The 25345-nt window shown below is 63.4% G+C and overlaps 1 protein-coding gene across 1 annotated transcript in view; it reads left to right on the forward strand.

Annotated features, from left to right (window-relative positions):
* Window positions 1–25345, forward strand: part of LMX1A (LIM homeobox transcription factor 1 alpha) — a 100590-nt gene that overhangs the window by 2066 nt on the left and 73179 nt on the right. Inside the window, exon 2 of the mRNA XM_028530938.2 lies at window positions 186–372. Within this exon, the coding sequence (XP_028386739.1) occupies window positions 186–372 (187 nt within the window). The remainder of the gene's footprint in view (window positions 1–185; window positions 373–25345) is intronic.

Below are 25345 nucleotides of genomic sequence, written 5' to 3' on the forward strand. Positions count from 1 at the left end.
GCCGCTTGGTTTGATTTTTCTCTGTCTCCAAACCTCGGCGGCCGGGACCAGCCGGGCTGTTCGGCTGGTGGGGACCCGCGGCGTCCGCGGTGTGAGCGCCGGGAGCGCGTCGGGCGCGGCGGAGGGATGCGGCCGGCGGGATGCGGCCGGCGCGGCTCACCCGCGCGCCTCTGTTGCTGCTGCAGGCAGAGCGGTGAGCCCCAAGTCCGTCTGCGAGGGCTGTCAGCGGGTCATCTCGGACAGGTTCCTGCTGCGGCTCAACGACAGCTTCTGGCACGAGCAGTGCGTGCAGTGCGCCTCCTGCAAAGAGCCCCTGGAGACCACCTGCTTCTACCGGGACAAGAAGCTCTACTGCAAGTACGACTACGAGAAGTAAGTGCCCGCGCCCTCCGCGCGCCCCCCGTGCGGGCGGCGCCGGCGGCGCCTCTGCGCGCTTCGGTTCTGGGAGGCGCACAGGCGCCCGCGCGCCCCGAGGCGCATGGGGTCCTTTCCCCGAGCCGGAGCACTCCTCGGGAGGCAGAGAAATGCCCTGCCCACCGCCACCGCCGGCCCCGCGGACGGACCCGCGCCAGGGCTGCCCTCTGTAACCCGCTGGCCCAGTTTTCAGCCCTCTGGGGTCCCTGCCCCGACTTGGGGTGTCCATCAAGCTGGGTCTCCCCAGCCCCCTTCCCCTGGGGTGCCCTGCGACATGCCAGTGGCCCCTGTCTCCTCGCTGGTTCCCAGCCCACCTTACTCACGTGTCTGTGCCCCTCCCCGCGCCCTGCCCCACGCGGAGGCCCAGCGGCGAGGCTGTGTGGTGGGTCCCGAGGCGGCGGTCCCCTGCGCGCTGTTGTCGATCTGCTTTGTCTGCTGGGGTCCCGGCGGACTGCGCTCAGAAATGGCGCCGCGGCCCCTCTGAACTCAGGGCGCACACCCCGTTTGCCGATTCTCCCTGTGCACTCTGCCCCTCCCTTCCCCGTTTCTACACACCCCTGGGGTGCAGGGCCGCCGGGCCGGCCGGCCGCCGTGGAGGCCCTACGCAGCCCTGCTCCCTCGCCCCGCGGGCGTCTGCTCCGAGATCCCCCTGGTGCGCGCCTGGGTGCCCGCAGCAGGCGGCGATGGCCCCTGCCGACGGGAGCGCCCGCCCGTGTGTTTCGAGGAGAATCAGGAGGCAGGTGATTCAGAAAGTGGATTACCTCGAATCTCGGCTTCTTGGGTGCCTCAAGCCGCCGTGAGGCCCTGAGGCCGGGGAGTGGGCTAGGGTTTCCGGGTTGTCCCCAGGCGGCGGGAGCGGCTTTGAGGAGCCAGGGGGAGGGGGTCGCTCTCCTTGTCGTCAAAGTGGCTAGTGAACAGGGCCAGCGCCTCAGCAGAGCCACGGAAGGCGCTGAGGGACAGGGAAGCGGCTGAGAAAGGGGCCTCTGTTGTCTCTGCCCCGGGACTGGCCTGCGTGGCCCAGCAGGCAGGCCCGCGGGGGGTCCCGCATTTGTCACCGGGAAGGAAAGGACCTGTGCTGCTCAGTACCGATCACCGGGGGCGGGTCAGGGTGGGCGCCAGGCCGTTTTCGCCACGTTTTTATTGAAACCAAACAAGGACAGGGTGGGGGTGTGTGTGTGCCGAGGTGTCCAGGTGACAAAGGCACCGAGGAAAGACAAACGTGTGTGTGTGTGTCTTCTCCGCGTCTCCGAGTCGCCCTGTGTGCGACGGCGAGCAGGGGCCAGAGCTCTTGGACCTGGGGCCGCAGGCGAGATAGTCTTCCTGCCACTCCGTGCTGCTGGGCCGGAACACCCTGGAACTGAACTCCACGTGCACAGCGTCCCGGGCATTGTGTGATTCGTTTTGAAATGCTAACTCCGTTCTCAGCACTAAAATAAATAAGTGTATATATACATGCCTGGTTTGGGGCGAGCGGACAGTCCAGAGGACTGGAAGTGGACACCAGCCCCCCTGCCCGGAGTGGCGACCGTGGCGGGCGCTGGAAGGAAGACCCGGGCCTGTGTCTGTCTGGCTTCGGCGCCTGTTTACCGCCGCAGTGTCTCCAAGGATGGTGCCGTTCTTAGGTAACAAAACCTAAGGCGCTGTGCCCACGCGGCCCCTGGTTCCTCCGCTGCTTCGAGGCCTGCTCGGTGGCTGGCTTTCTCCTCCCCTGGCTCGCGTCGGGAGGTGTGTGCAGGCTCAGTCTTTATCTCGCCGCGTCCAGGCGACCCCCGCGATGCCCACCCCCTTCGGACAGAACACTAGTGAGTTCGCAGGGATTACAGCTCAGGACGGGATTTGGGGTGTGGATTTCTATTCTGTTTGTTAACAACAACGACGACAAAAAAAAATCGCCGCTCAGAAAAGGCTGCAGGGTCAACACAGCTGTCCCGCCGGCTGGCCGAGCCGCTCTGAGGGAGCCCGGCCGTGTCAGGAGAAGCAGCAGTTGTGCCGAGGTCCTCCCCGCAACAATGGCCCGGCCACTTCAGCCCCTCCGGTGCGGCGGGCGGGCGGGCGGGCGGGCGGCCGGGGCTGATCAGCCCACTCTCCGCCACTTCTCCCCCGACAAAGCTGCTGCCGCTGCCCGGGGAAAATTGCAGGGATCAACTTCGCAGCTGTTGGCCAGAAGCGGGAGGGTTCTGGAGAGGCGTGTGAGCACGCCGTGCCGCGCAGTTCGGGGAGGTGGGGACGGCGCGGGGAGAGCTTCCGTCTTAATTGCAGCAAAGATTTCCGGGACACAGATGTCCAGACGGGGTGGCGAGGGCTCTGTAGCTCGTGGCACGTTCTCAGTGCTTGCCCGTGCCAGCCCCTCGGCTGCCTTTTTTTTTTTATTACTTTTATTTCTTTCCCCCCTCCTCCATCTCCCATCCCCGTCCCCTGCCTCTTCCAACAGAGCGGGGTTGGAGTAGATTCGACCCTCGCCGTGGCATGAGGGGTGGGGGAGAAAGGAGAGCCCTGCTTGTTTCTTTGTTTTAAAACTGGGCTCAGCACGAACTCCTTGATTCTCCCTCGCTGGCTGGAGCTGCTTCTGCACGCCGGGCGCGGGCTGGGCGGCGGGAGAGGGCGGACGAAGGGGCGCAGCCTGCCTCAGGGGGCATGCGGCCCAGCGCTGTCCCTGTCCGCGGGGTCCTGGCCGGCCAGCGAGCATCTCTCCAAAGCCCCTCCACTCAGCGTGGAGGACTCGGAGTTGGATGGAGGCTGTCCCCGGGGGCCAGGTGTCTGCCCCCTGGAGGGACCCAATCCGATTTCAGGTAGCACTCGGGAAACAGGGAGCACATTTCCTCTTTGACACGCATGTCCATGAACTTGAGTTTGCCCTTCTCATGGGACACGGTTAAAATGTGGGGCCCGGCGAGGGCACCTGGAGAGGAAAATTCGACCGAGTGCGGGGCAGTTGGGCGGTGAGGGTGGTGGACTGCGGAACGCCTATTTCAAAAGGAGCGTATCGGTGACTTGTCCAAAACCCACGACATCCGAGGGCTGCCCCTGGGCCTGCAGGTGAAAGAGCGGAGGGCGGGCATGCGTTCCCCGGGGCCGGCCAGACACGCCACAGGAGCCAGGCAGGTTCACCACCTCTGCGTGAGCCGCCCGTGGGTGCGGGTCTGGCTGCGGGGCGGTTTCGCATTTGAATTATGAGCTGCCCGCCGCCGTGTCAGGCAGCTGGTTACAAAGCGGAATCTCTGCTCCGTCCGCTCGTTGCGACACCTTCTCCATGTCAAGCCCTGAATCTGTCTAATTAAAAAAAAAAACCCCGGGACCGACGAGAGAGGCACCGTGGGCACGCAGCCATCCGGTTGACAGCCTCGCGATGTTCGGTTAAATATTTCTGTCCTGCGCTATGACACCCTGAGGGGACATCCATCTCCTGCTCATCCAAAACAAATAAGCGTTCAAGGCCGGAGTGGAGGACGCTGATTTATGAGGGCTCAGCGGTGAGGAAGCGGACGTGACTTTTATTGCTGGAGACTCGTCCCCCGAGAGAAGCGGCCCATCAGGTGGGGCGGTGCGCTGACGGGACCGAGGAAGGGTGCTGTGGGTGGGGCGGCCGGGAGGACCGGGCGCGGCTGCCTTCCACGCTCCCGAACGCCCGCCGGCAACCGGGACACGGATCTCCAGCCGAGGGGGCTTCTGTGTGTGTGTGACTCTCTGGTCCCGAGTCCTGTGATTTCCCTGAGTCCCGTGACCCGGTTCCTCGGGAGTTTTCCCCGAGTCCGTTCCCGGCAGACGCGGCAGCCGGACTGGAGTCAGAGTCAGAAGAGGCTGCGGAGTAGCAGGGATGCGGGGGTGGGACCGAGGGTGAAGGGCGCCGGAAGGGGTCCCCCCATTAAATCCCGTCGACGCTGAGTCTTTCTTGGGCCGGCGTGGTGCGTGGGGCAGGGCTCACTGCCCCCCCACCGCCCCTGTGTGGGAGGTTTATCATCGTCCCTGTGGTTGCCGTGGACGGCGCGGGGGCGGCGCGGGGGCGGTCTAGGATCGGATGGCTGTCGTCAGGGCTGCCGTCCTTGTGTCGTCACTCCCCACAGGACCGCAGCCTCGGGAAGCTGTCCTCCAGGGCCTGGCCGCGGCACCCCCTCCCCCTCCCCCCACCGCCTTGGTTTGGGGTCGGACCGGTCTGGTGAAGAGAGGGGCCAGAGCCTCCCCCGTGGCATCTGTTTCTGGAGCTGCCCACGGGCGGCCCCGCGGAGAGAAGGGCTGACCCGACGGCCTCTGTCAGGACCCGGGATGACCTGAGCTGCGTCTGACCGGGGTCCTGCAGGAAGTGTGGGGGGGAGGGCCGTTGGTTTGCTTCTGTTGCGTGGAGGTCAGAAGCGGGCGGCAGGCCCTGCAACGAGGGGCTGCAGGCGGCGTGCCAGAGGCCGCTGTCCCGTGTCCGCTGGACTCCGTGCTGCCGGCCCGGCTCCCGCAGGATAAAGGGGGAGGGGCGTGAAACCCCAGCGCGGCCAGGCGGTGAAGGCAGGCCGGTGCTCAGCGGCGGGGGGCTTGGCCCGGAACACGCAGCGCGGTCCCCAGCCGTGGCCGCGTGTACCCCGAAAAACACGTCCCTCCTGTTGTATTTAGGGGGTGATTGGAGACGGTCCCGGCTCAGGGGTGCTTTCTTCGTGATTGTATGCTGGTTCCTGGGCAGGACTTTCTTGGGACCGAAGACTTAAACTTCTGCCACAAACCCGACGGCAGGAGGGGACGGTCACGGTGTCCTGGGACTTGGAGGGGGGCGTCGCCCTCCAGAGCGGGCTCGGGCCGAGGCCTGGCCGCTGGTGTCCGGCTGCCCGAGGCAGGACCTCTCGGACAGCCTGCTGTTTGTCTGTCTTTGCGGCTTCCTCTTTCTCGTGTATGACTTGTGTGTGCCCCCCAAACACCGTTCGTGAGGTGAGAGGGGGTCCTGGGGCGTGTTTAGGGGACCCCGCAGAGGTGGGGCGTCTCCAAGGGGAACAGTCCCGCTTACTAAATCGTCAGCTAATTAGTGCTCGTGGCCAGAGAAATCTGGGGGGCCCTCGAGTTCGGAAGTGAGAAAGCGAGCAAGGGTTTGGAATCCTCGTGGCAGTCACCGGAGGTTTACGAAGGGTTCTCAGACGCCGTGGCTACACGACACGGCGTCGCCGAATTATGTTACGTTCCAACGACCCCCGACTGAGGCGCATTCACTCGCGTATCAAGCCCAGTGGTGCCACTGAGGGACACGAATTATGGGGGGGACATGCCGTCACTGGCGGCCTAGAAAGAGTTAAAACATGATCTCTGCTGTGTCCCCGAGCGCGTGGCTGCACTGGGATGCCCTGCAGTTGGTTAGTTTGTTTTTCCCCATCCCACGTGGGTTTCTGACGGCGTCTCCCGTCTTCGGAGGGGAGTGCCTGGTGAGCCGGTGAGCTGGGAGGAGGGGCAGCCAGGTGGGAGCGAGCCTGCTGCCCCCTGGAGCCTCTTGGGCTTGGTCTGGGGCCGTCGGTAATCCCAGGAGCCAAGTGCAGAGAAGGTTCCGGGGGAAACACCCTCCCAGGACGGAGGACGGAGGATGGAGGCCCTGCTTGCGTGCCTGGCCTCTGGAACCACAGAGCGCCCGGCGGGGCGTCCTCCGGGCCGATGGTCTCCCCTTTCTCGTCTTGGACGCATGCAGCGGGACAGGTCTCCGTCGGGGGGCCGCACGCAGAGGCGGGGGCATCCCCAGCGGCCAGTGTCGCTCATGGCTTTGGGCCTCTGTGTCCCACGGGAAAGGAGCTGACGCTGCCACCGTCCTGCTGCCATGAGGTGGACGCCTCCCAGGCGTCAGACTGTTATTTCAGGCCAGGACACTCCTTGATCCGTATTTTTAACCGCGATGAAATGACTGACACGGCCCCGGCGCTCATTAGGGGAGGGATTAGGGCTCCGTGGGCCGGAGGAGGCATCAGCGCCTTGATCCGGCTGCGTGTGTGTTTTCACGCTCCTGGAAATAAATGAGATGCGGCTCAGGGCAGGGATCGCGTTTCCTCCGGCGTCAGACCGCTGTCGGAGCGCCGCGGGAACGTGGGTTGCTGGTGAGGATGCTCCAGGAGGGCCGGCACGGGGGTCCCACCCGTGGGTGTGCCTGGCCCTGTCACCAACGGCCTGGTCAGGGCAGTTGGTCTAACGAGGGCTTCCGAAACCCTCATCTGCGCTGTGCTCGGCAGCGGTGACCCGCAGCGGCCCAGCCGTCCGCAGAGCTCGTCACCGGCTGCCAGGCGTGCCCGGCCGAGCTGGAATTTAATGAAGCCGCCGCCACGGTCATGTCATCACGACTAAACACGCCACATGGCCGGGCTGCTCCTGGTCGGCCCGCAGAAGCGGTGGGAAGGAGCGTGGTCTCTTCCAGCCGTGCAGGAGGCCAGTGGGGGGGACCCTGATTTTGGCTACCAGGAGGGCTGCCTGCCTTGTCCGCCTCCCCGGGCCTCCTTGGCCTTGCGCCCTCTTGGAGAAGTGGGTGTCACCGTCCCCACGGAAGGGACGAGCCCCGGCAGACACTCGGCCACTGTGGGTGGGACTGCCTGGTCCGACAGGCCCAGTGAGACCCTGTTTACATAAAACGGAGCCTCGGCCCCCAGCACCGCGGGGCATGGGCCACGCGCCGCACAGGGTGGGGAAGGAGCGGCTGCACAGTCCTTCCTGTGGACAACCATGCGTTAATCAATCAGTAATAACGACACGAGAACAGTTCTGTGTCTCCCGTGCACACAGCGGTCCACCTACTGTGCACCCAGCCTGTGTGTGCAGCAGTCACACCTGGCCCCATCCCGTCCCGCCCCCCCCGCCCCCCCATGTCCGGTGGAACTGTGTTTATGTCACCCACACAGGCATCAGAGGTCACGGAGACGGTGTCTCACGGGGGCCTCACGTCCCGCACCCACCGTCCTCACGGACGGCTGGTCCTCTTGGACGTTCTGTCCTGGGGGGAACCGATGAGGCTTTTCGATGCGGGACATGCTGGTGCCCCGGGCCCCGGAGCCGGGCTCAGCCCCGGGATGCCCTCGGGTTTGCACCACCCACCCCGTGGTGGTGACACCGTGGGGGACCACTGGGGGCCCCCGGACATCTCTCTGAGCATCCCTCCCTGGCACCTGGGTGGGTATGGGTTACGTGCTGCCCCGGCGGTGGCAGTGGGTGATTTTTGGCGGGTCAGCGAAGGGCCGGGGCCCCGATGCCGTCACCGGAGAACCAGGGGGACTTGTTCTCGGGTGCGAAGCCTGTCTGGTTTCCGACAGGATGGGAGCCTGTCCCTCCTTCCCCGCGTGTTGCTGCATCTCCGGAAGATTGTTCCTCTGGCCCTGAACTCGCCGTCCTCCCCAGCCTCAGGCCGGGCTGGCTGCTGGGAGGAGGAGCGGTCTCTGGGGCAGCCGCCGCCCGAGCCCCCGTCCCACCCCCTCCAGTGACCCCGCACTCAAGATCCCTTTGCTCCCCCCCCTCCCCGCCCTCAGGCCTCAGGGGCTTTAAAAGGATTGTTTGAAGCAAAACAAAACAGAACACCCCCTCCTGGACTCTCGATTAGCCTCTTAAGTGCTTAAAAGTTCCTCTAAATACCAAACGCTGGGCTCCTGGGGACTGTCCCCAGAACCATATTTTCATTCTTCGCATTGTTGTCACGCAGCACACAGCAAACGAGGGCCGCCCCTCGGCCCCGCCCCCACCCCTAGCCCCGGGCCGGAACTGTCCCCTCTCTGGGAGTAGGAGGGCCCCCTGCTTCCTTGTCGGGGGGCGGGGGGGCCTTGCCAGCTGGGCTGGGGCCCCCCCGCTCCAGGTGAGAAGGGGTTGGTGTCTGTGGGGACAGGATGGGGCCTGGACAAGGGCACAGGCCGTGGCGAGGGGATGGTGTGGCTCGCACAGTTTCCGGGACTTTGGTTTTTACCAGTTCTCTCCCGGGTGCCGGGGGGAACCAGGAACGGGGGGTGGGGGGGGAGGGGGCTCCAAAGGCCTGAATTTGAAGATCTATTCTTTCCCTGGGACTCGGGTGGTTTGGGGGGCCCTTCTGTCTGGGACCCCGCAGAAACCTGGGGTCCGGTTTTTGTTCGTGCCCCAGGCACCGCTGGCCCGACACAGGCCAGAGGTGGATTTTTCGGTCACTCTGGCCTTTTGCCTGGTGCTCTGACCTGTATTTCAGCCTCCTCTCCAAACGGCCCTCTCCACGCACCCCACCCCTGGTCCTTTCAGGCTTCCTGCCCCCGGGGCTGGCTCCTGGGGGCGGCTTGCTGGTGTCCACCCTGGAACAAATCCTTTTTAACCCGAGCACAGAGCCCGCTGCCCCCCCCCACCCCCCGCTGGCTCCCCTCGCACGCTCCCCTCCCGCCCCCTCGCACACACCTCGAAGGTGTTTCCTATTGTGTGTGTCCCCCGTCCGCCTGTGCGGTGACAGCCACCCTCATCACGGGAACACGGCGTGGCACGCCAGAGACCACTGCCGCCGTCGGGACCACGAGGAGGGCTCTGGAAATCCGGAGGCAGGAGCATCCCGGGGGAGCCTGCCTGCTCGTTTCTGTGCTGGGGGAACCCCTCCCTCTCTTCCCCCGGGTGCTGAGCCCCTGCACCCTTGGGTTCCACTGCTGTAGCGCAGGTAGCCCCACCCCATGCTGAGGCCCCCCCACCCCCAGCCTCCGCTCTTGTGTGTCTTACGCTCTGAACCCCTCTTGTGTGTGAGCTGTTACATTGCAACGTGCCCCGGGTGCAGAGGGGAGCCCGCCGGCAGCCGCCCGCCCTGCTGCGGGGGCACGTCCTGAAACAGTTCGCACTGGGGTGTCCCTGACCGTTTGGTTTTCTTCCAGGGACGCTTCCAGCTGGGAGGGGGTTCGCACAGAGGCATGGCTACCGTGCGAGGGAACTCTGGGCCCAGGCGGGGGCCGGTGTGGGAGGCGCTTTGGGCAGGATGCAAGCAGCCCTGGGAGGGCGCTTGCCCGGTCCTGTGAGGCCGGCCGCTCCCCACCCTCGTCGTTTCTTGTGGGGGCTGTTTTCTGTCTGCTCTGCTACTGCTTAGGATCTCCCACTTCTCTCTCTCTTTATACTGATACTTTATTTATTATTGTTATTTTCAATCCTCACCCATGGACACATTTGTTGACTTGAGAGCCAGAGGTGGGGAAAGGCGAGAGAAGCATGGATCGGTTGCCTCCTGTATGCGCCCTGACCAGGGATCGAACCTGCGCCCTTTCGGTGATAGGGCAGTGCTCCAACCCACTGAGCCACCCGGCCAGGGTGGTGTGTCCCATTTCAAAAGTCCTGCCCATCGACGGAAGGGGTCAGACAGGCGGAGGTGGGTCCTGGGGGCACCGCACTGCACCCTCCATTCCTAGAAAAGGAACTTGAGGTGCGTGTCCAGAGATGCCCGAGCCACAGCGTCCTCGTTTGTGCAGCGGAGGTTTGGAGGGGGTTGGAACACTAGCCCCCTGACAGGGTTCCCCTGGGAATTAGGTTAGACAGTGAACGTGACAAGCCTCCCAGGGGGATACGGAGAACCATGCAGAGCTGGGTGTCGTCATCGTTGTTGTTTTTTTAAAAGATTTTACTTATTTATTTTTAGAGAGAGGGGAAGGCCCAGAGAAAGAGAGGGAGAGAAACATCAGTGTGTGGTTGCCTCTCGCACGCCCCCTACTGGGGAGCTGGCCCGCAACCCAGGCATGTGCCCGGACTGGGAATCGAACTGGCGACCCTTGGAGGGTCGGTTTCCCAAGAGCCGTCATAGGTAGTCTCTCCACGGGACTCAGGACAAACTTACACGTTAGGCCGGGGTGGTCATCTCCCTGCGTTCTGTCTCGGAGGAGACTGCCTCCCGGAGAGGCGGCCGGCGTGCCGGGGCCCCCTGCTGGTGGTGGGAGGAGCTGCGGGCCGTCCCCCGCCGCCGCAGGCTCGGGGCCCGGTGGCCGCCCCGCCAGCTCACACCATCTGCTGCTGGAAGTCTGCTGTCACACCCGGTGAGGTCACGGCTCTCGGTCTGTCCCGGCGCAGCAGCTCTTGGAAAACAAGTCCCCACCTGCTGGATACTTGAGCGGTTGGTCAGCTGCTCCCGCATGGCGTGGCTCTAAAGGACGCCTTTGGATTTGGGGGTGGCCTGTGTGTTTGCGTGTGAGCCCCGCCCTGCGTGCCTGCGTGCGCATCTCTCCCGCCTGTCCAGCCCCCTCTGGTCCCATCCCCGCCGGGCGGTCTCCGCGGTCTCTCGAGGGCGGCCGCCCTTCTCACGACAGAATGACGAAGAGGCGGAGGGAGCCGGTGAGGGGGCACACTGGCCCCCAGAGCTGCCTCTCGTGGCGACTTCTCTCCTGCGGGCGTCCGGGCGGCAGGGCTGTCCACCCCCAGAGCCGAGCTTCTGCCCGCAGCTGCCCCTCGGCCTCGAGGATGGCCCCTCTCCACGCTGCCCCGTGGACGGGCCCGTGTTTGGAGACAGCCCCGGGCCCAGCCAGAGAGCATCCCCCTGCGCCTGCGGGGGGCCCGTGGCCAGCACTGTCCCCTCCCTTGTGTTCGCTGCTCGGCCGGGCCGGGCTGGAAGGGGACAACGGAGTCCTGGTGTGTAAGGAAGCCGGGCGTTCCCGAGCGACGGCATTCCCCCCCCCACCCCCGCCCCCCCGCGCCGGCACTGGGTTCTCTTCGCCGTGGTCCACGTGGGAGGCAGGAAGCGTCCGTCTGCATTAACGTCTGTGAAGGGGCGTTTCCTGAGAGGGGAGATTTGGGGTCACACGTCGGAAACCTGGGGTGCACCTGGCTGGCTGGCTGTGGGTCCCCCACACGTAGAATCCAGCGGAATCTGGCAAACAGTTGGTCCTGCAATGAAATCGCTCATTCGCTCACGGAGCCGTTGCACGGACACGCAACCCCCGCATGCGCTGGGCGTGTGGAAGCGCCTCGAAGCGCTGGCGTGTCGCTGGTCCGGGGGGGCTGCTGAGAGACGTCAGTGAGGCAGACGCTCCAAAGACCAGGGGAGCTGTTTTGGGGGGGCCCAGCCCTCGGCTCGGTGTCACGCCGTGCCTGCCCGCTGCGGTTTGCACGGCGCTCGCTGTGCCTCTGAAACGCACGTTTGTTTGCTCGTTGGTTCATGGCCTGCGTGTGTCACCAGGGCTTGAGCTCTAGGAGGGCAGGGACCTGCCCGGTTTTGTGACATTCGGTTTTCTTTGTCGCCCTCATCTCTGGGGCCTCGTACGGCACTTAATGTGCAGTGGGCCGTAGGCAAGGGCGTGTCGGTGCGAGGGGTGCATTCACCGGAGGGTGACAGGCTGGGGTCGCCGAAACCGCCTCACAGAGGAGGTGACAGACAGTTTACTGGCAAATGGTGGTCCGAGCTGCAACGATGATGCGGAGCACGTGGCAACGCAGAACCTGGGACACAGAGCGTGAGGTTATGTCACCTACAAATACGGGGCGGGGAGGGTGCCCAAGGGGCCCTGCGTGCTCTGAGGAGAGGGCCCAGGATGGGCAGGGCCCCGGGACTGGCCGGGGTGGACGCAGGCAGGAGGGTCCTGGAGGGCACAGTGGCCTTGGCCATTGGGCACTGGTGACCGTACCGAGAACCACTCCGTCAGAGGCACGGAGGGGACAGGACAGCGTGTTAGTGGGCTGTCCGGCCGAAGGAAACCAGAGAGTCCAGGGAGTTTGTGTCCAGCTCCTTGGAGGAGAAGGGCGGAGACCGGATGAGGGGTGGATGTTTTACGGTGGGGTCGTTGTGAGCCTCCTGGATGGCCGAGGTGAGGTTAGCCGGGAAAAGGAGGGGGTTGGAGGCCCGGGGTGGGAGGGGCATGACCCCGACGGAGAAGGAGCCTGGGGAGGGTCAGCCACAGCCCCAGGCGCAGGCTCTGCCCCTGCTCTGTCTTCCCTGGCTGTCCGTTCCTGCAGTTCTCGTGTGCGTTTCTCCACGGGTCCCCCGGGCCTGGTCCCCACAGAGCAGGGGCCTGCAGAGGGAGGGCCTGCTCTCCGTCGCTCCTCGGGGTCCCCGTGACGTGGCTGCCACGGCTTCCCACGTGGCTTCCTCCCCAGCTCAGCCTGGGCCCCGGGCGGCAGGGTGAGGCTCCGGCCGTGTCTTCCTGCAGGCGCGGGCCGTCTCCGTGTCCACCTGCCTCGCCCACCGTCCTCCTGGTCCTGCCCCTTGTCCATGCACAGATCCGTGGGGTCAGGGCGTGGTCCGAGGTGTCCCCGTGGGGCTGACGCTGGAGCACAGGCGTGGCAGCCCCCTCAGCCAGGACCTTGGCTGCCGGCCCCTCTGCGCACCTGGCAGTTGGCGGGCGTTTGCTCCCTGTGACACTCGGGACAGCTCTAAGAGGGGCTCCCAGCGGGGACGCCGTCTGCTTGTTCATGAGGCCACGGTGGCCGGTGGCCACTCCGCTTTGCAGTCTTGTCCACGTGGTTGGCTCCTCCGTGCACTCCTCCACGCTGGAGGCTAGAGCGACCTCCTCGGCAACCGTGGGCATTTGGAGCCCCTGAACTCCCCCTCCCGCCTTGCCGCCGCTTTGGCCGCTCAGGCCCGGGCAGACCTCTGACCTTGGAGCTGATCCCACCTGCCCCGGCGCCTCGACCTTGAGCCCTGGGATGTGGGGCGGGACCACAGCAGAGGGTGACCCCGGGAGAGCACAGGGGGCAGGGTCACGAGTGGCCAGACCTCTTCCCTTCTCAGGGAAGGAGCCTGAGGGTGGTGCTACCAAAGAAGCCGCATCCCAATGGCCCTGCCGCTGCGGCCGGTAGACTCAGAGGAAAACAGGTCGGCGATGGCTTGTTCGGTGCCGTAGACGGACACCCAGCTGATGCCTGGCATGAATGTCTCCCCTGTCGACTGGTGTGGACCAAGGCCAATGGCAGTAGAAGGGAGACGTGGCGGGGAGGCCGAGACACAAATGGCAATACTTAGCCCTGCGTTGCCTCGGGGTCCCCCGTCGGCGGTGGGAAGGGCGAGGCCAGGAGGACTGTGCCCTTTCAGGTGGCAGCGTGGCCACAGGGTGGGGGGGACAGCTGGAGAGCCACCAGGAGCCACGCCAAGTTCCTATCAGTGCAGTTAAACCCTCTCCGTCCCTGGCCCCGCCCCCACTTAACTAGTAAAGGACTAGACAACTTCCCCAATGAACGCCCTTAAAAATGTAATGCTGTGCCGTGTGGCAGCGGCCCAGCCCCCATAGGAGGGGGCGGCTTTGGCTCCGCCTGATGTGCTGCTGAGTCCGAGGGGAGTGCAGGTCCCCTTGACCTGGGATAGGGGGAGGCCCCCTTCTATCAAGTCCCGGGCCGGGAACGTGGGGATCTCCCATTCCCGAGGACTCTGAGCTGGGGGAGCTCACGGCCAGGAAGAGACGCAGGGAGGGCCTGCCCTGCCTGTGGCCCCGCAGCCGGCTGTGGCTCCGTCCGGAGGCCCCACTCTCCGTTAGAATAGACAGTGTTTGCAGGAGGGGCTGGCGGAGAGCTGGGTGCCCAGGGCTTTGCTTGGTGTCCCGATTGTGTGTGAAGGGGTCAGTGCCTTGCAGCTTCTGGAACAGGACACGTGGGCTTTGAATGGCCCCTTCTGGGGGTAGAACACACACACACACACACACACACGGGCACACTCTCTCTCCCCGGGAAACTGAGGGTATGTCCGTGTGACGTCACCAAGCGAGGCTGAGGTGTAACCTGTGGCCAGAGAGCTGAGGCGGTGCCTCTCGGTTTCCACGGGGACCCACCCCCGTCCTCGGACTCACCAGCACCCAGAAAGGCGCAGTGACTGTGCCGACCAGCCACGGCCCAGCTCAGAGGCCAAGGTCATCTGCAAGTGTTCCGGCTGAGCGTGTCTGAACTGGGGAGTGCGGGGGGGTGGGGGGGGCGTCCGCAGATTTGATCAGACCCTGGAAGCTGCCTGCGGCCCCAACGTGGCTCAGAGCTTGTGGCCCAGAAGGAAGGGAAGGGGCAGGTGCAGGTGGCATAGAGGTGACAACACCATCAGAGAGGACAACAGAAGACAGACCTGCCCCCCCCCCCCCGTCCCACCCCCCACACAGATAAGGGTTCAGATGGCAGCTCCGCTCCTTGGCCGGCGAACCTCCGAGACGCCTGCCCCCTTACCTCCAAGGGGCAGGAACAGCGCCCGTACACACGGTGCGGGGGTGGGAGGTGGTGCGGGTTCCCGCAGTGCCCAGTGGAGGTCCTCCGCAGGCGCCAGCTAATTGCACTGACACGTCACTCGCTAGTGTGTGGCGGTGCCAGCCAGTCGTCCGGGATGCCCTCGTGGGCCAGCCTGTCCTCGTACGGGCGGCGTGTTCCTGGCGTCGCCGTCTCAAACCTCAGCGCGGCTCTCGTGTGAATGCCCAGTGGGTGCAGCTGGCCTGTGAAGAGGATGTGAGGGCCGGGAGGTTGCCCTGGGAGGCGAGAGCTCACACCGGACACGAGACGGAAGGACCGAGGGGCAGAAACGCTCGCTCTTCGAGACAGGCGGGGTCTGCTCGGTGGTGGCGGCGTCGTCGAGGCGAACCGACTGATGAACCCGGGCGGCGGGCACCTGGCCTTGTTGGCCACCTATATCCTGAACTGGAGAATAATTAGCCAGTTTGTTAAGTGGGCATATGTCTGGTTACCTTCCATTGCCAACAGTCACGGTCATGTGTCGGCAGCCGAGGGCTGAGACGCGTCCTTCCCACTTGATGACAGCGGCCGGGGGACGATCTCACGGTTCCGTTCCACGCAGGCGTGAGCGTCGAGGGTCTCGTGGCGTGTTTCTCGGAGGCCCCGCCTCCCTCAGACGGTGCCCACAGCCTGGGTCATGGTCACAGGATGGCTCCTCATTTATCGGTGTGCTCACGGTGCCTTAGTGAGCGGGCACACGCACCGACTTCCAAGTGTGTCCATTGTACTAATTAATGTATGCGTGCCCTGCGTGAGTGTGTTGGCTTTTATGGGAGAGTTCAAAGTCGTTGAATTTGTGTTTTCTTTTGAAAATCACATGTCGTTTCTCGCCCTGGCCGGGTAGCTCTGTGGGTCAGAGCATCACCCCTGAATGGCCAAGGCTGCGGTTTTGATTTCGATCCCCGGTCAGGGCACGTGCAAGAATCAGCCAGTGGCCCTGACCACGGGTGTGGTCAGTTGGTTGGACGTCGTCCTGCAAAGCGAAAGATCGTGGGTTCGATTCCCAGTCAGGGCACATGCTTGGGTTGCGGGTTTGGCCCCTGGTTGGGTGCGTGCAAGATGCAACCGATCAATGTTTCTCTCTCTTTCCCCTCCCTTTCCCTCTCTCTTAAAAATAAATAAATACAAATTTAAAAAATTTATTAGAAAAGAATTAACCAATGAATGTATAAAGAAGTGGAACAACAAATTGCCGTCTCTCTTCCTTGACGTCTCTTTCTTCCTCCCTCTTCCTCTCTCTGTCTAGAATCAATCAATAAAACATATTAAAGAATCAGGTACAATCTCTCTCGATCCTTCTAGCGTTTGCTCTGGAGCCGCCGCGCCAGGACTGGCTGTGGGCGTTCGGAGCCTCAGGGGGAGAGAGTGCGGCCTGGTGAGTGGGTGAGGACAGAGGCTGCGCTGGGTGGCCACCCCAGCCCCTCCCAGCGAGGAACTTGAGGCTCGAAGGGGCTGCGTGCGGGTCCCCAGGTCACAGGGCCCCTTAGTGGTGCGGACGGGAACCGCGCTCAGGCGTTCAGATGTCAAGGCCGGTGTGTGCCCTGCATCTCTGTACGTAGCCTGGTCCGGGCCGCAACGCCGGGAGCTGCTGCCTGCCCCGGGCCCCGGGCCCCGGGCTGCGTGGGGAGGCCCCGCCAGCAGCTCCCAAGGGAAAGTAGATTCAGGACGTTCTGGGGCCGTCCTGGTGCCGGGCAGGGAGGTCGAAGTCACTCTCCCAGACGCAATGACACCACTGGTCACTGGGGCCCAGGGAACCCCGCTGCAGGAGCTGAGTCCGCACCGGTGGACGCCTCGACTTGGTGAACCGGCCCCGCCACTCCCGGCTTCGGGTTCGAGCCCACCTAGATCAACCGCTGGTCACCATGACTGCACCCTGGGCATGAGCGACATTTACATGTTATATGTGTGTGTGTGTGTGTGTGTGCATATACGTGTATACACACACGCAGGTGGGATCGTTGGATTTTAGAGAGGGAAGGTACTGCGTGGGTCCTGAGTAGTATAATCACGAAAAGCAGGAGGCGGATTGCCTGGTTTCTACCCCTTATTTGTAAAGTTCGTGTCCTGTAGACAGCACATAGCTGAGTCTTGCTTTCTTCTTCTCCTCCTCCTCCTTCTCCTCCTCCTCCTTCTAAATTTTATTTATTTATTTATTTTTAGACAGAGGGGAAGGGAGGGAGAAAGAGAGGGAGAGAAGCATCCGTGTGTGGTTGCCTCTTGTGCACCCCCTACTGGGGACCTGGCCCACAACCCAGGCATGTGTCCTGAGTGGGAATTGAACCGGCGACCCTTTGGTTCGCAGACTATCTGTCACTCAATCATCTGAGCCACACCAGCCAGGCTTCTTCTGTTTAATCCATCTGACAACCTCTTCCTTTTCATTGAAGTGTTTGGTCTGTTAACATTCAGTGTAATTACTGATACACTTGCATTCCAGGCTGCCATTTTGCCATTTTTATGGTAGATTTATTTTTTCTTTCTATGACTGCGCTGTTTTCTGTTCTCCATTTTTCCTTTTAGGCCTCTTTTTTTTTTTTGCCAAGTGAAAACTTTTTTGGAACTGACTATGTTATCGGCTTTTTAACGGTATCTCTTAGATTCTTGTTTTAGTGGTGGCCCCGGGATTACATGTGCACATGCAACTGTTCATAAGGTACTTCGAGTTAGTATCGTGCCCCCGAGTAGGACACGGAAGAGCTTGGAATATGTGTTTCCACTGGGTCTCCCCCTTCCTTCCTTCCCCCCTTCCTCCTTCCCTCCCTCCCTCCCTTCCTTCCTTCCTTCCTTCCTTTCACTAGTTTCAGCCTTTTCCCCCTCTGTTCTTCAGAAATTGGATAATTTCTATATTTAAGGTCATCAGTACTTTGTCATCTCCAAGCTGCTGTTACACCAGTCCAGGGAATATTCTATTTTATTTTATTTTATTTTATTTTATTTTCTTATTTTAGATACTGTATTTTTCAGTGCTAGAGTGCGGAGCAGCCACCAGCCACACGTGACCATCTAAACTTGAATTAAAACTGAAGACAATTTGACACCCGGGCCTTCAGATGCAGTGGCCACACTGTACACGCCCGGTAGCCACAGGTGGCGGGTGGCCTTGCCTGCCTTGGGCGGCCGCCGTGTGGTGTCGCGTCCGACCGGGCAGCCGCGTGGTCTCCGTCGGATCCCGTTTCTCGGTCTGCACGTCTCTGGCGGCGCGTCCCATCCTCTCACTCCTTGGAGCATGTTTTCCTTTACGTCTTTGAGCGTGGGTGCTGCAGCTGCTCTGACATTTCGGCCCCCTCATTCCAGTGTCTGGGTGACTTTGGGGGTGCCCTCTGCTGACCCCCTTTCCTCTCGCAGATGGGTCGTGTTAAGGGGTTCCGACTGCATTCTGGACGTGATCTATTGTAGACAGCCTGGATTCTTAGGCTTTTTCAAAGCACACCTGTATTTTAAGAAGTTTCCAGTAGCGAGTGAACCTGGCGGAACTCAAACCGTATCCCTGCCTTCTCTGTGGGGGGAGGGAGCTGGCATCTCGGGCCGCTTCCCCGATCCTTCGTGGGTCTGCCGGAGCCCCTTGGCCCCCCAGTGCGGGGCAGGGCCAGGGCTCGAGTGCGGCATTGGGGCTCCCTCCCTGGGTTTCCCCAGGCCCCTGCCCTCCTTTCAGAGTCTGCCCTCTGGTCCCTCCAGCCAGTGAGACTGGGTTTCTTCCCTCCTGCGTTTCCCGGTTACTCTGTTCGGGCGGAAGCTGCAACAGCAGGACAACCACCCGTTTCTGGCCCTTTCTTCCACCTGCCGACTCGCCTCTCGTGGCTGCCCGCTCCTGCTCCTCGTCTGGGTCTTCGCCTGGCGGCTGTGGCTTGTGTTTTGTCTGGAGCTCTGGTGTCTGTGTGTGTGGGGGGGTCGGTCGATACTCGGGGACTGCGGGCAGAGCGACCTTGTTTCCGACCCTGACTCAGGCCCCCGGCTCCTGCATCCTGGGTCTCGGGTGCTTCTGCTGGGCGCTGGGCGCCATGCCGCCTCCCCTCCGCGTGCGTGGTGAGGGGGGCGTAAGCGTGCCGAGGCTCACCTCTGGCGGGGTCACTGCGTGGTGGTGACATGACTGTGAGCACCACGTGTCATTTTGCACAAGGGGAAGTCACATGGTTGATGGGTGGCAGAGCCAGCGTGGGGTCCCTAGGCCCCAGCTGGGCTGCACACGCACCGCACGCATGCATGCACACACCACACACATGCTCACACACATGTGCGCACACAAGATATACGTCTGTCTTGGAGATAGCCCTCGCTTCTCCGTGACATTCTGGTCACCAGGTGTGACCGACTCCCTGTAAGTTACTGTGTGTGTCCGTGGGGCCTGACTTGCCTGGGAGGGGTGCGGCGGGCCGCCTGACAGATTCTGCTGACGACCGCCGTTCTGCCCGACTCCGCCAGAGTGTCCCTTGCCTCCGTGGGCGCACAACCCCTTCCGCACCCCCACCCCTGCCGGCTCTAGGGGGTACTTTGACCTGGGGGGACGGCTGCCTCCCGCGGCGTTGCTGTCCCCTTGCCCCGTCAGCGGGCCACGAATGGCAGCCACGTCCAGGTATTGACACGGATGGGGGTGTTGGCACGGGTGGGGGACAGGGAGGCCTAGCCTTGCCTAGAGAGGCCTGGAGCAGGTGCTCCAGCTCTCGAGCCCCTTGCCCCCCCCCCCCCCAGTCCAGAGTGCTCTCCGGGCCGGGGGGTGGGGGGCCCAGTGTGCCCCGACGCACCGAGACGCGGTTGTGTGCGCCGGTCTGAGTTTCGGGGTTTCTCCCCCAGAGACCGATGGCTGCTTCTCCCCCGACTGCTGCCTCGTGAGCTGGGGTTGCCTTGGGAGCCCGTGTCCTTTCCACGTGGGTTCGAGACAGAACGGGTGTCCCAAGTGAGGGAGGGGGCGGGGCCGAGTTGGGCAGGAGACCCAGAGCCCACTGGGAAACGGAGGGCTGCCTTCCTCCGCTCTGGGAGTGTGGCCGCACCGGCTGGAGCACTCCCGCTGCCGGAGCACTTCCTGGACTCGTCCACACAGCTGTGGCTCCCCCGGGACACCGGCCGTCCGGGGCACAGGCACACCAGCCCTGCTGGTGGCCCTGCCTGGGACCCACCTGTCTCGGCCTGGGCTGGGTGGCTGGCCAGGCGCTGGGAGCTCAGCAGAGGTATCACGGGGGGCTGGCCTCCAGGCCTGAGGGTGTGTGGGGCTGGCTTGTACCCGTGGGCCAACTGTGTGCACTTGGCGCCACACTGGGCGCTGCCTCCTCCCCAGGCTGAGGGGCTGCTCCAGGACTGACGCCCCGAGGAGGGGTCCTCTGTCCCCGGCCCTAATGGCAGGAGCAGGCCCTCGGCCCCTCGGCCGCCGCCCAGACACGCCGGTGTCCGTGTGAGATCGTGGGAATGAGGTGGACGGGGCCCAGCGTGGGGCTCTGGGTAATGAGTTTCCCTGCCTCCCGGCCTGGGCCCTGCCTCCGCCGCCCCTCTTCCTCCGGCTGCCCGCTCCTCGTCCCCCCGGGTCCCGACCCTGGAGCCGCGGTGAATGAGGCCCCCCGTCAGACGGAACTATTTTCCCATTAAAGTTCCTTGTTGGGCTCCGTCGGTAGCGGTGGAAGCTGGGCGGCGCGGGGGGGCTCCCCACCTCCGAGAATTCCCGGGAAAGGCTCCCAGTGAAAAGGATTTACGGCTAAGACAATGCTGCTTTCACAACCTTTAATTACACTTGACTCCTTCCAAAGGCTCCTGCTGGCAGGGGCTACCTTGCTGAAAAGGGCCTGGCTGGGCTGAGAGCGAGGTGGGAGGCGGGAGGCGGGAGGCGCTCCCCGCACCCCTCCGCCCTGCCCCGCCCCGCCCCTCGGTGTCTCCAGACCCCAGGGCCCCAGTGGTCCAGCCAGTCTCCCTGCTGGAGGTGGGTGCAGGCACCGGGGCCGCTCTGTGGGGAGGGGACCCCCCGGGGGGAGCTGGAGCACCCGCGGGTGCCTGCCCAGGTCCTGGCGTCCCTTCTGGTGGCTTCAGCGTTCAGCCTGGGCTCTGGCGCTCTGCACAGCCCGCCCTCGCCGCCGGTGGTCCGGCGTGAGCCACCCAGGGGCCGGCATGACATCGGTGGCTCCTTCTCTGACGTCGGCCTTGACCCTGGTGGAGCCAGGGTGACCTGGGGCTCTTTCTGGTGTCCCAGCTGCTGCAGCCGCCCCTTGGGCCACGGCCTGGGCCTGGGGCGGCTCTGGGTGGGGGGAAGGGTAGGGCTGGGTCTCTTCCCTCCTTGGGGACGCTTCATTGTCCCCCTGTTGGCCCCTCCACGGTCTTTCCCCACAGTCCTCTCCTGCCCTCTCTGTTGCCTGCCGTCTCCCACCAACGAGGCTTCTGCTCCCCGAACTCCAGCGGCGCCCCTGGACCGTGACTCTGGGTCCCAGGCCCCCCAAGCCCTCTGCTGCGGCTCCCGTGTCTACAGCCGTGTTTCCAGCTGCGGGCCAGGACCCGTGAGGCCGGGGAGTCGTCAACAGAGGGGGGTCTTAGGGTTTCTCCTGCGCAGCACCGCTGGTGGCGAGGGAGGAGCCACAGGGGCCTGAGCGCATTTGGGGGAAAACAGTTGAGTCAGGGTTCGGAGGTTTGATCCCACAGGAAACCGGGGGTGGGGAAGAGGCAGGGAGGAGGCACGGCAGGGCGGTGCAGAGAGGCCCGGAGGCCTCGGGCCGGAGCACAGTTCCCTCTGAACTCACCGGCCCACCCATGTGACTCAGCCGGGCCCCTGTGTCTTCCTCCACAAAATGGGAAGCTGGCCCAGCGGCCGGCTGGCCAGGCTCTGCTGTCCGGGGCCGCCTTCCCCATGCGCCCCAGACCCCGACCCGTCCTGCAGGCCCCCTGCCCGCAGCTCTTCCCTGCTGGTCCCCGGAGCACCGCGCCGTGCCCAGAGGGTGCGAGCAAGTCCCAAGCCTCAGCGGCCCTGCTGTGGAGATCGGACCCAGACAGACAGCCCAGGCGGGTCCGAGACCCCACGTCCTCCAGTCCAGACCCCCCTCCCCCCAGCCCCGTGCAGCCCATTGGAAGGGCCGGGGAGGGAGGCGGTGATGGGTCTGGCTGAAGACTGTGTGATATGAAAGGGCAGAGCTGAGCCCGCGGGGCCGGGGGCTGCGCGAGCTCCAATATTGCTTCTTCCAGCGGGGCCGCGCCGAGGGCCCCGTGGGATCACTCTCAATATTGCTGCCACCGGAGGGGGGGGGGGAGGGGGAGGCAGGCGGGGAGGGGGTCTCCGGACAGCTGCGACGGGCCCGGCAGGACGGCAACAACGTGGCCGTATTTTAATCATAGTAAAAACAGGAGTCAGGACGCGCCCCGGGTTTATTAACTGGGGGCGGCGGGTTTATTAACTCCGCAGCTTATTAACTCGGAGAAGGCTCTGCCCGTGGCGGCGTCGGCCCGGGGCCGCTGCCGGGGCGGGTCCTGCGTCTCCCGCTCTCTGCTCCCCTCTCCGGCAGGAAGGCAGGGGGAGTGCGCGGGAGGCAGGAGCGGGGAGGCGGCCGTGGTAGCCTAAGTAATTAGAGAGACTTTATTGAAATCTAACGCGCAGGCAAGACGTGGTAATTAACGGGGAGACGCGGGCGCCTCGGACGGCGAGGCTGTGACCGAGAGCCCTCGTCTGGGGGTGCCTGGGGAGGCGGTGTTGGGGAGAACATGTGTATTGTATTTTATTTTATTTTAAAAAGATTCTACTTCTTTTTAGAAAGAGGGGGAAGGGGGAGGAAGAGGGAGAGATACACTGATGACCAAGAGAAACAATCAGGTGTCTCTCGCACGCTCCCGCCTGGGGACCTGGTCCGCAACCTGGGCGTGGGCTGCGACCCTCGACCTTTGTGGTCACACGCTCAACCCACGGAGCCGCGCCAGCTAGGGCAGAATGTGGGGGTGTGGGGGTTCAGAAGTAGAGGCCTGCCCTGAACAGGGGGGGAAGGAAGCCACTCTCCCCTCCTCTCGTCCCCCTTGCTGCACGGTTCGAAGGAGGAAATGATAAAGCAAAAAAAAAAAAAAAGACAGAAGGGGCTCCTTGGAGACTGGGGTCTGTCCCCGAAGTCACTGCCGGGCACAGGGAGCCCCGGACTCTCTGGGCAGAGGCAGACCGGATGGGAATCCTGGGGGGGTGGGGGGCGGGCTACTGGGGAGAGAGTTGGGGGTTGTGAAGCTCACCTGGCGGCTTGGGGAGCGTGGGCCGGGAGTGCCCTGGTTTCCTCGTGTTCATTCGGAGGCTGTGTGGTCACCTGGAGGCCTTTAGGGGCTGCGGCTGGTGGCCACCGGGGGCTGAGGAGGGGACCCGGCGTGGAGAGACGGCCGGCTCGCCTCAGCGGAGCAGGTTTCTGTGCTGCTTCCGAACAGCGAGTGAGCCCTCTATTCGGTGGTGGTGGCGGCCCAGGGGTGTTTTAAAGCCCTTCTATGAAGCGTGCGTCCGCTCTCTGCTGTGGCTCGGTGCGGGGAAGAAACTGGCCTACGTCGCTGGCTTTGCCATCAGAAGGGCCTTGGATCTGGGGGCAGAACACCCAAAAGGTTTAAGACACACGGACCTCCGTTTTTTTTTTGTTTTTTTTTTTTTTAAGATTTTATTTATTTATTTTTAGAGAGGGAAGGGAGGGAGAAAGAGAGAGAGAAACATCAGTGTGCGGTTGCTGGGGGCCATAGCCTGCAACCCAGGCATGTGCCCTGACTGGGAATGGAACTTGCGATGCTTTGGTTCGCAGCCTGCGCTCCATCCACTGAGCTACACCAGCCAGGGCTGGACCTCCGTTTTTCTGTGTGAGAAGGGGTCACGCACGTTATGTCTTGGACCGGGGACTCTGAAGGGCCACAACTCGCCAGAAGGTCACAGACCGCCGTCATCGTTGGTCACGTTTGCCATTGCTCTGTGAACCCGGGGACCCCGGCTCCTCTGCCGACCGGGCTTTGCTCTGCCGGAGCCCCATGGCGGAGAGCCGCTGCGTCAACATTGACTCAGGGATTGCTCCGTATCTGATGTGTCCAATCAGTTGCCTCACGGGCGGCTTCTGTCCTCGGGGCCACACTGCGCGGTGACCACGCCACGGCCCTCTGGGGTCACAGGATTCACTGCTGACCAGGAGAGCAGCGAGTCAGGCCCTGCTCGGGGGTGGGGAGCCGCCCTTGGCTGGTCAGAGGAGGCTGAGCCTGGAGCCCTGGGCGGAGCTGGGAGGTGCAGTCCCCACGCGGCTCACCGGTCTGCCTCGGGTGGTCTTTGTCCTCCTGCACAGGGACCGTACTCCCGTCTGTCACCCTCGGGGGTGGGGTGTCTGGTCTGTGCAGAAGGCAGCGCCTTCTGAGTGGCCTCCCACTCACTGTCATCACTTGTTCCCCCAAACCCACTGAACACAGGCCCCGCGCCCCCAGGCCGGACTCTGATGTTCACAAGGCACCCCTCTCGCCGACTGGTGTCTGAACCGGGTGTTGACGGGGCCCCAGGGTCCGTAGATGTTCACCTACTCAGCAAGTGTTCGCTGCGCTGCGGCTGGGCCCACGGCCGGGGACGAGGGTCATGGGACGAGACCCTGGCCTTCTGGGGTTTCATGCTGGAGTCTGAAGCTCCTTGAAGGCCGTGAGACCAGCGAGTGCCGGGTGCTGGAGGGTCAGTTCAGCCTCCCGGGCCCGTCCTGAAGGAGCAAAGGGGCCTCTCAAATGGGCTGCTGAGGAAATCCGGGAAGGCTTCCTGGCGGAGGCAAGCTCTGATTTGGGAGGGCGTGAGGCAGAGGTCCGTGTCGCCCGGGTGTGTGGCCAGATGCGGTGCAGGTGGTGACGGCCTTGCTGGCTCGTGCGTGCACGTCTTACACTGTGACGGCGGCATCTCTACTTGTAACACGTACCGAAAAGTGGTAACATCAAGCCCAGGCGGTCCAGGTGCTGATACAAAGTTTCTGTTTTAAAACACATCTGTTGAAGTGGAACCAGACAGTTGCTGCATGTAGCAGGTCCCCGCTGTCCAGGTGGTGAGACACAGGGCACAGAGGGTGTCTGGGCTGTGGGAAGCCCCTCAGGTTGGGGAATGCTGGCCCGGCGGTCTTCTCCCCTCCCGTGGTTTGCGGCTGCGCAGTTCACAGAATGTTGTCGTGTCTTTTACCTGGTTGTATATTTTCCTCGCTCCATGGAGGAGCCAGGGAGGTGTTCCAGGCACAGGGAGTTTCCCCCATGTGAGGAAACGGAGTTAGAATTGGGACCCTGTTCCCGTGTAAGCGGCACAGCACGAAACCGGGGTGCTGACTTGGGCACCATTGAGGAAGGGCGTCCCAAGTCCAGATGTTCAGGAAGCACAGTGGGTGATTAGGTCACCATCCTCATCCTCGTCGTCGTTGTCACAGAACACGCAGTTCACCACTTTAACCGTTTGACAGCGTGGCGCTCAGTGGCGTCCAGCCCATTCGCAGTGTCGTGGTGCCACGACCACCAGCGGCCCCAGAGCATCTCCTCCATCCCCACCGGAAACCCTGCGCCCAGGAAGCAGGCGCTCCTTGACCCTCCCCCCAGCCCCTGGAGCACTTTTCTCTGCTTTCCGTCTCTGTGGGTGTGCCTGTTCTGGGGACTCCATATAAATGAGGCCACACAGTGTGTGGCCTCCTGTGTCCGGCTGCTTTCCCGTAGCAGGGTCTCTCAAGGTTCATGCATGCTGTGGTCTATAGCAGCCCCTTCCTTTTTATGGGTGTATACTATTCCACCCCACTGCACGTTTATGCCACGCTTTGTTTTGTATTCATCAGTGGATAGACATGTGGGTTGTTTCCAGCTCTTGGCTGTTGGGAACAACGCTGCTATGACTATTCATGCACCTGTTTGGTCTCAACACCTGTCTTCAGTTCTCCTG

This window comes from Phyllostomus discolor, chromosome 14, assembly GCF_004126475.2.
Source record: "Phyllostomus discolor isolate MPI-MPIP mPhyDis1 chromosome 14, mPhyDis1.pri.v3, whole genome shotgun sequence".
Lineage (NCBI taxonomy): Eukaryota > Metazoa > Chordata > Mammalia > Chiroptera > Phyllostomidae > Phyllostomus > Phyllostomus discolor.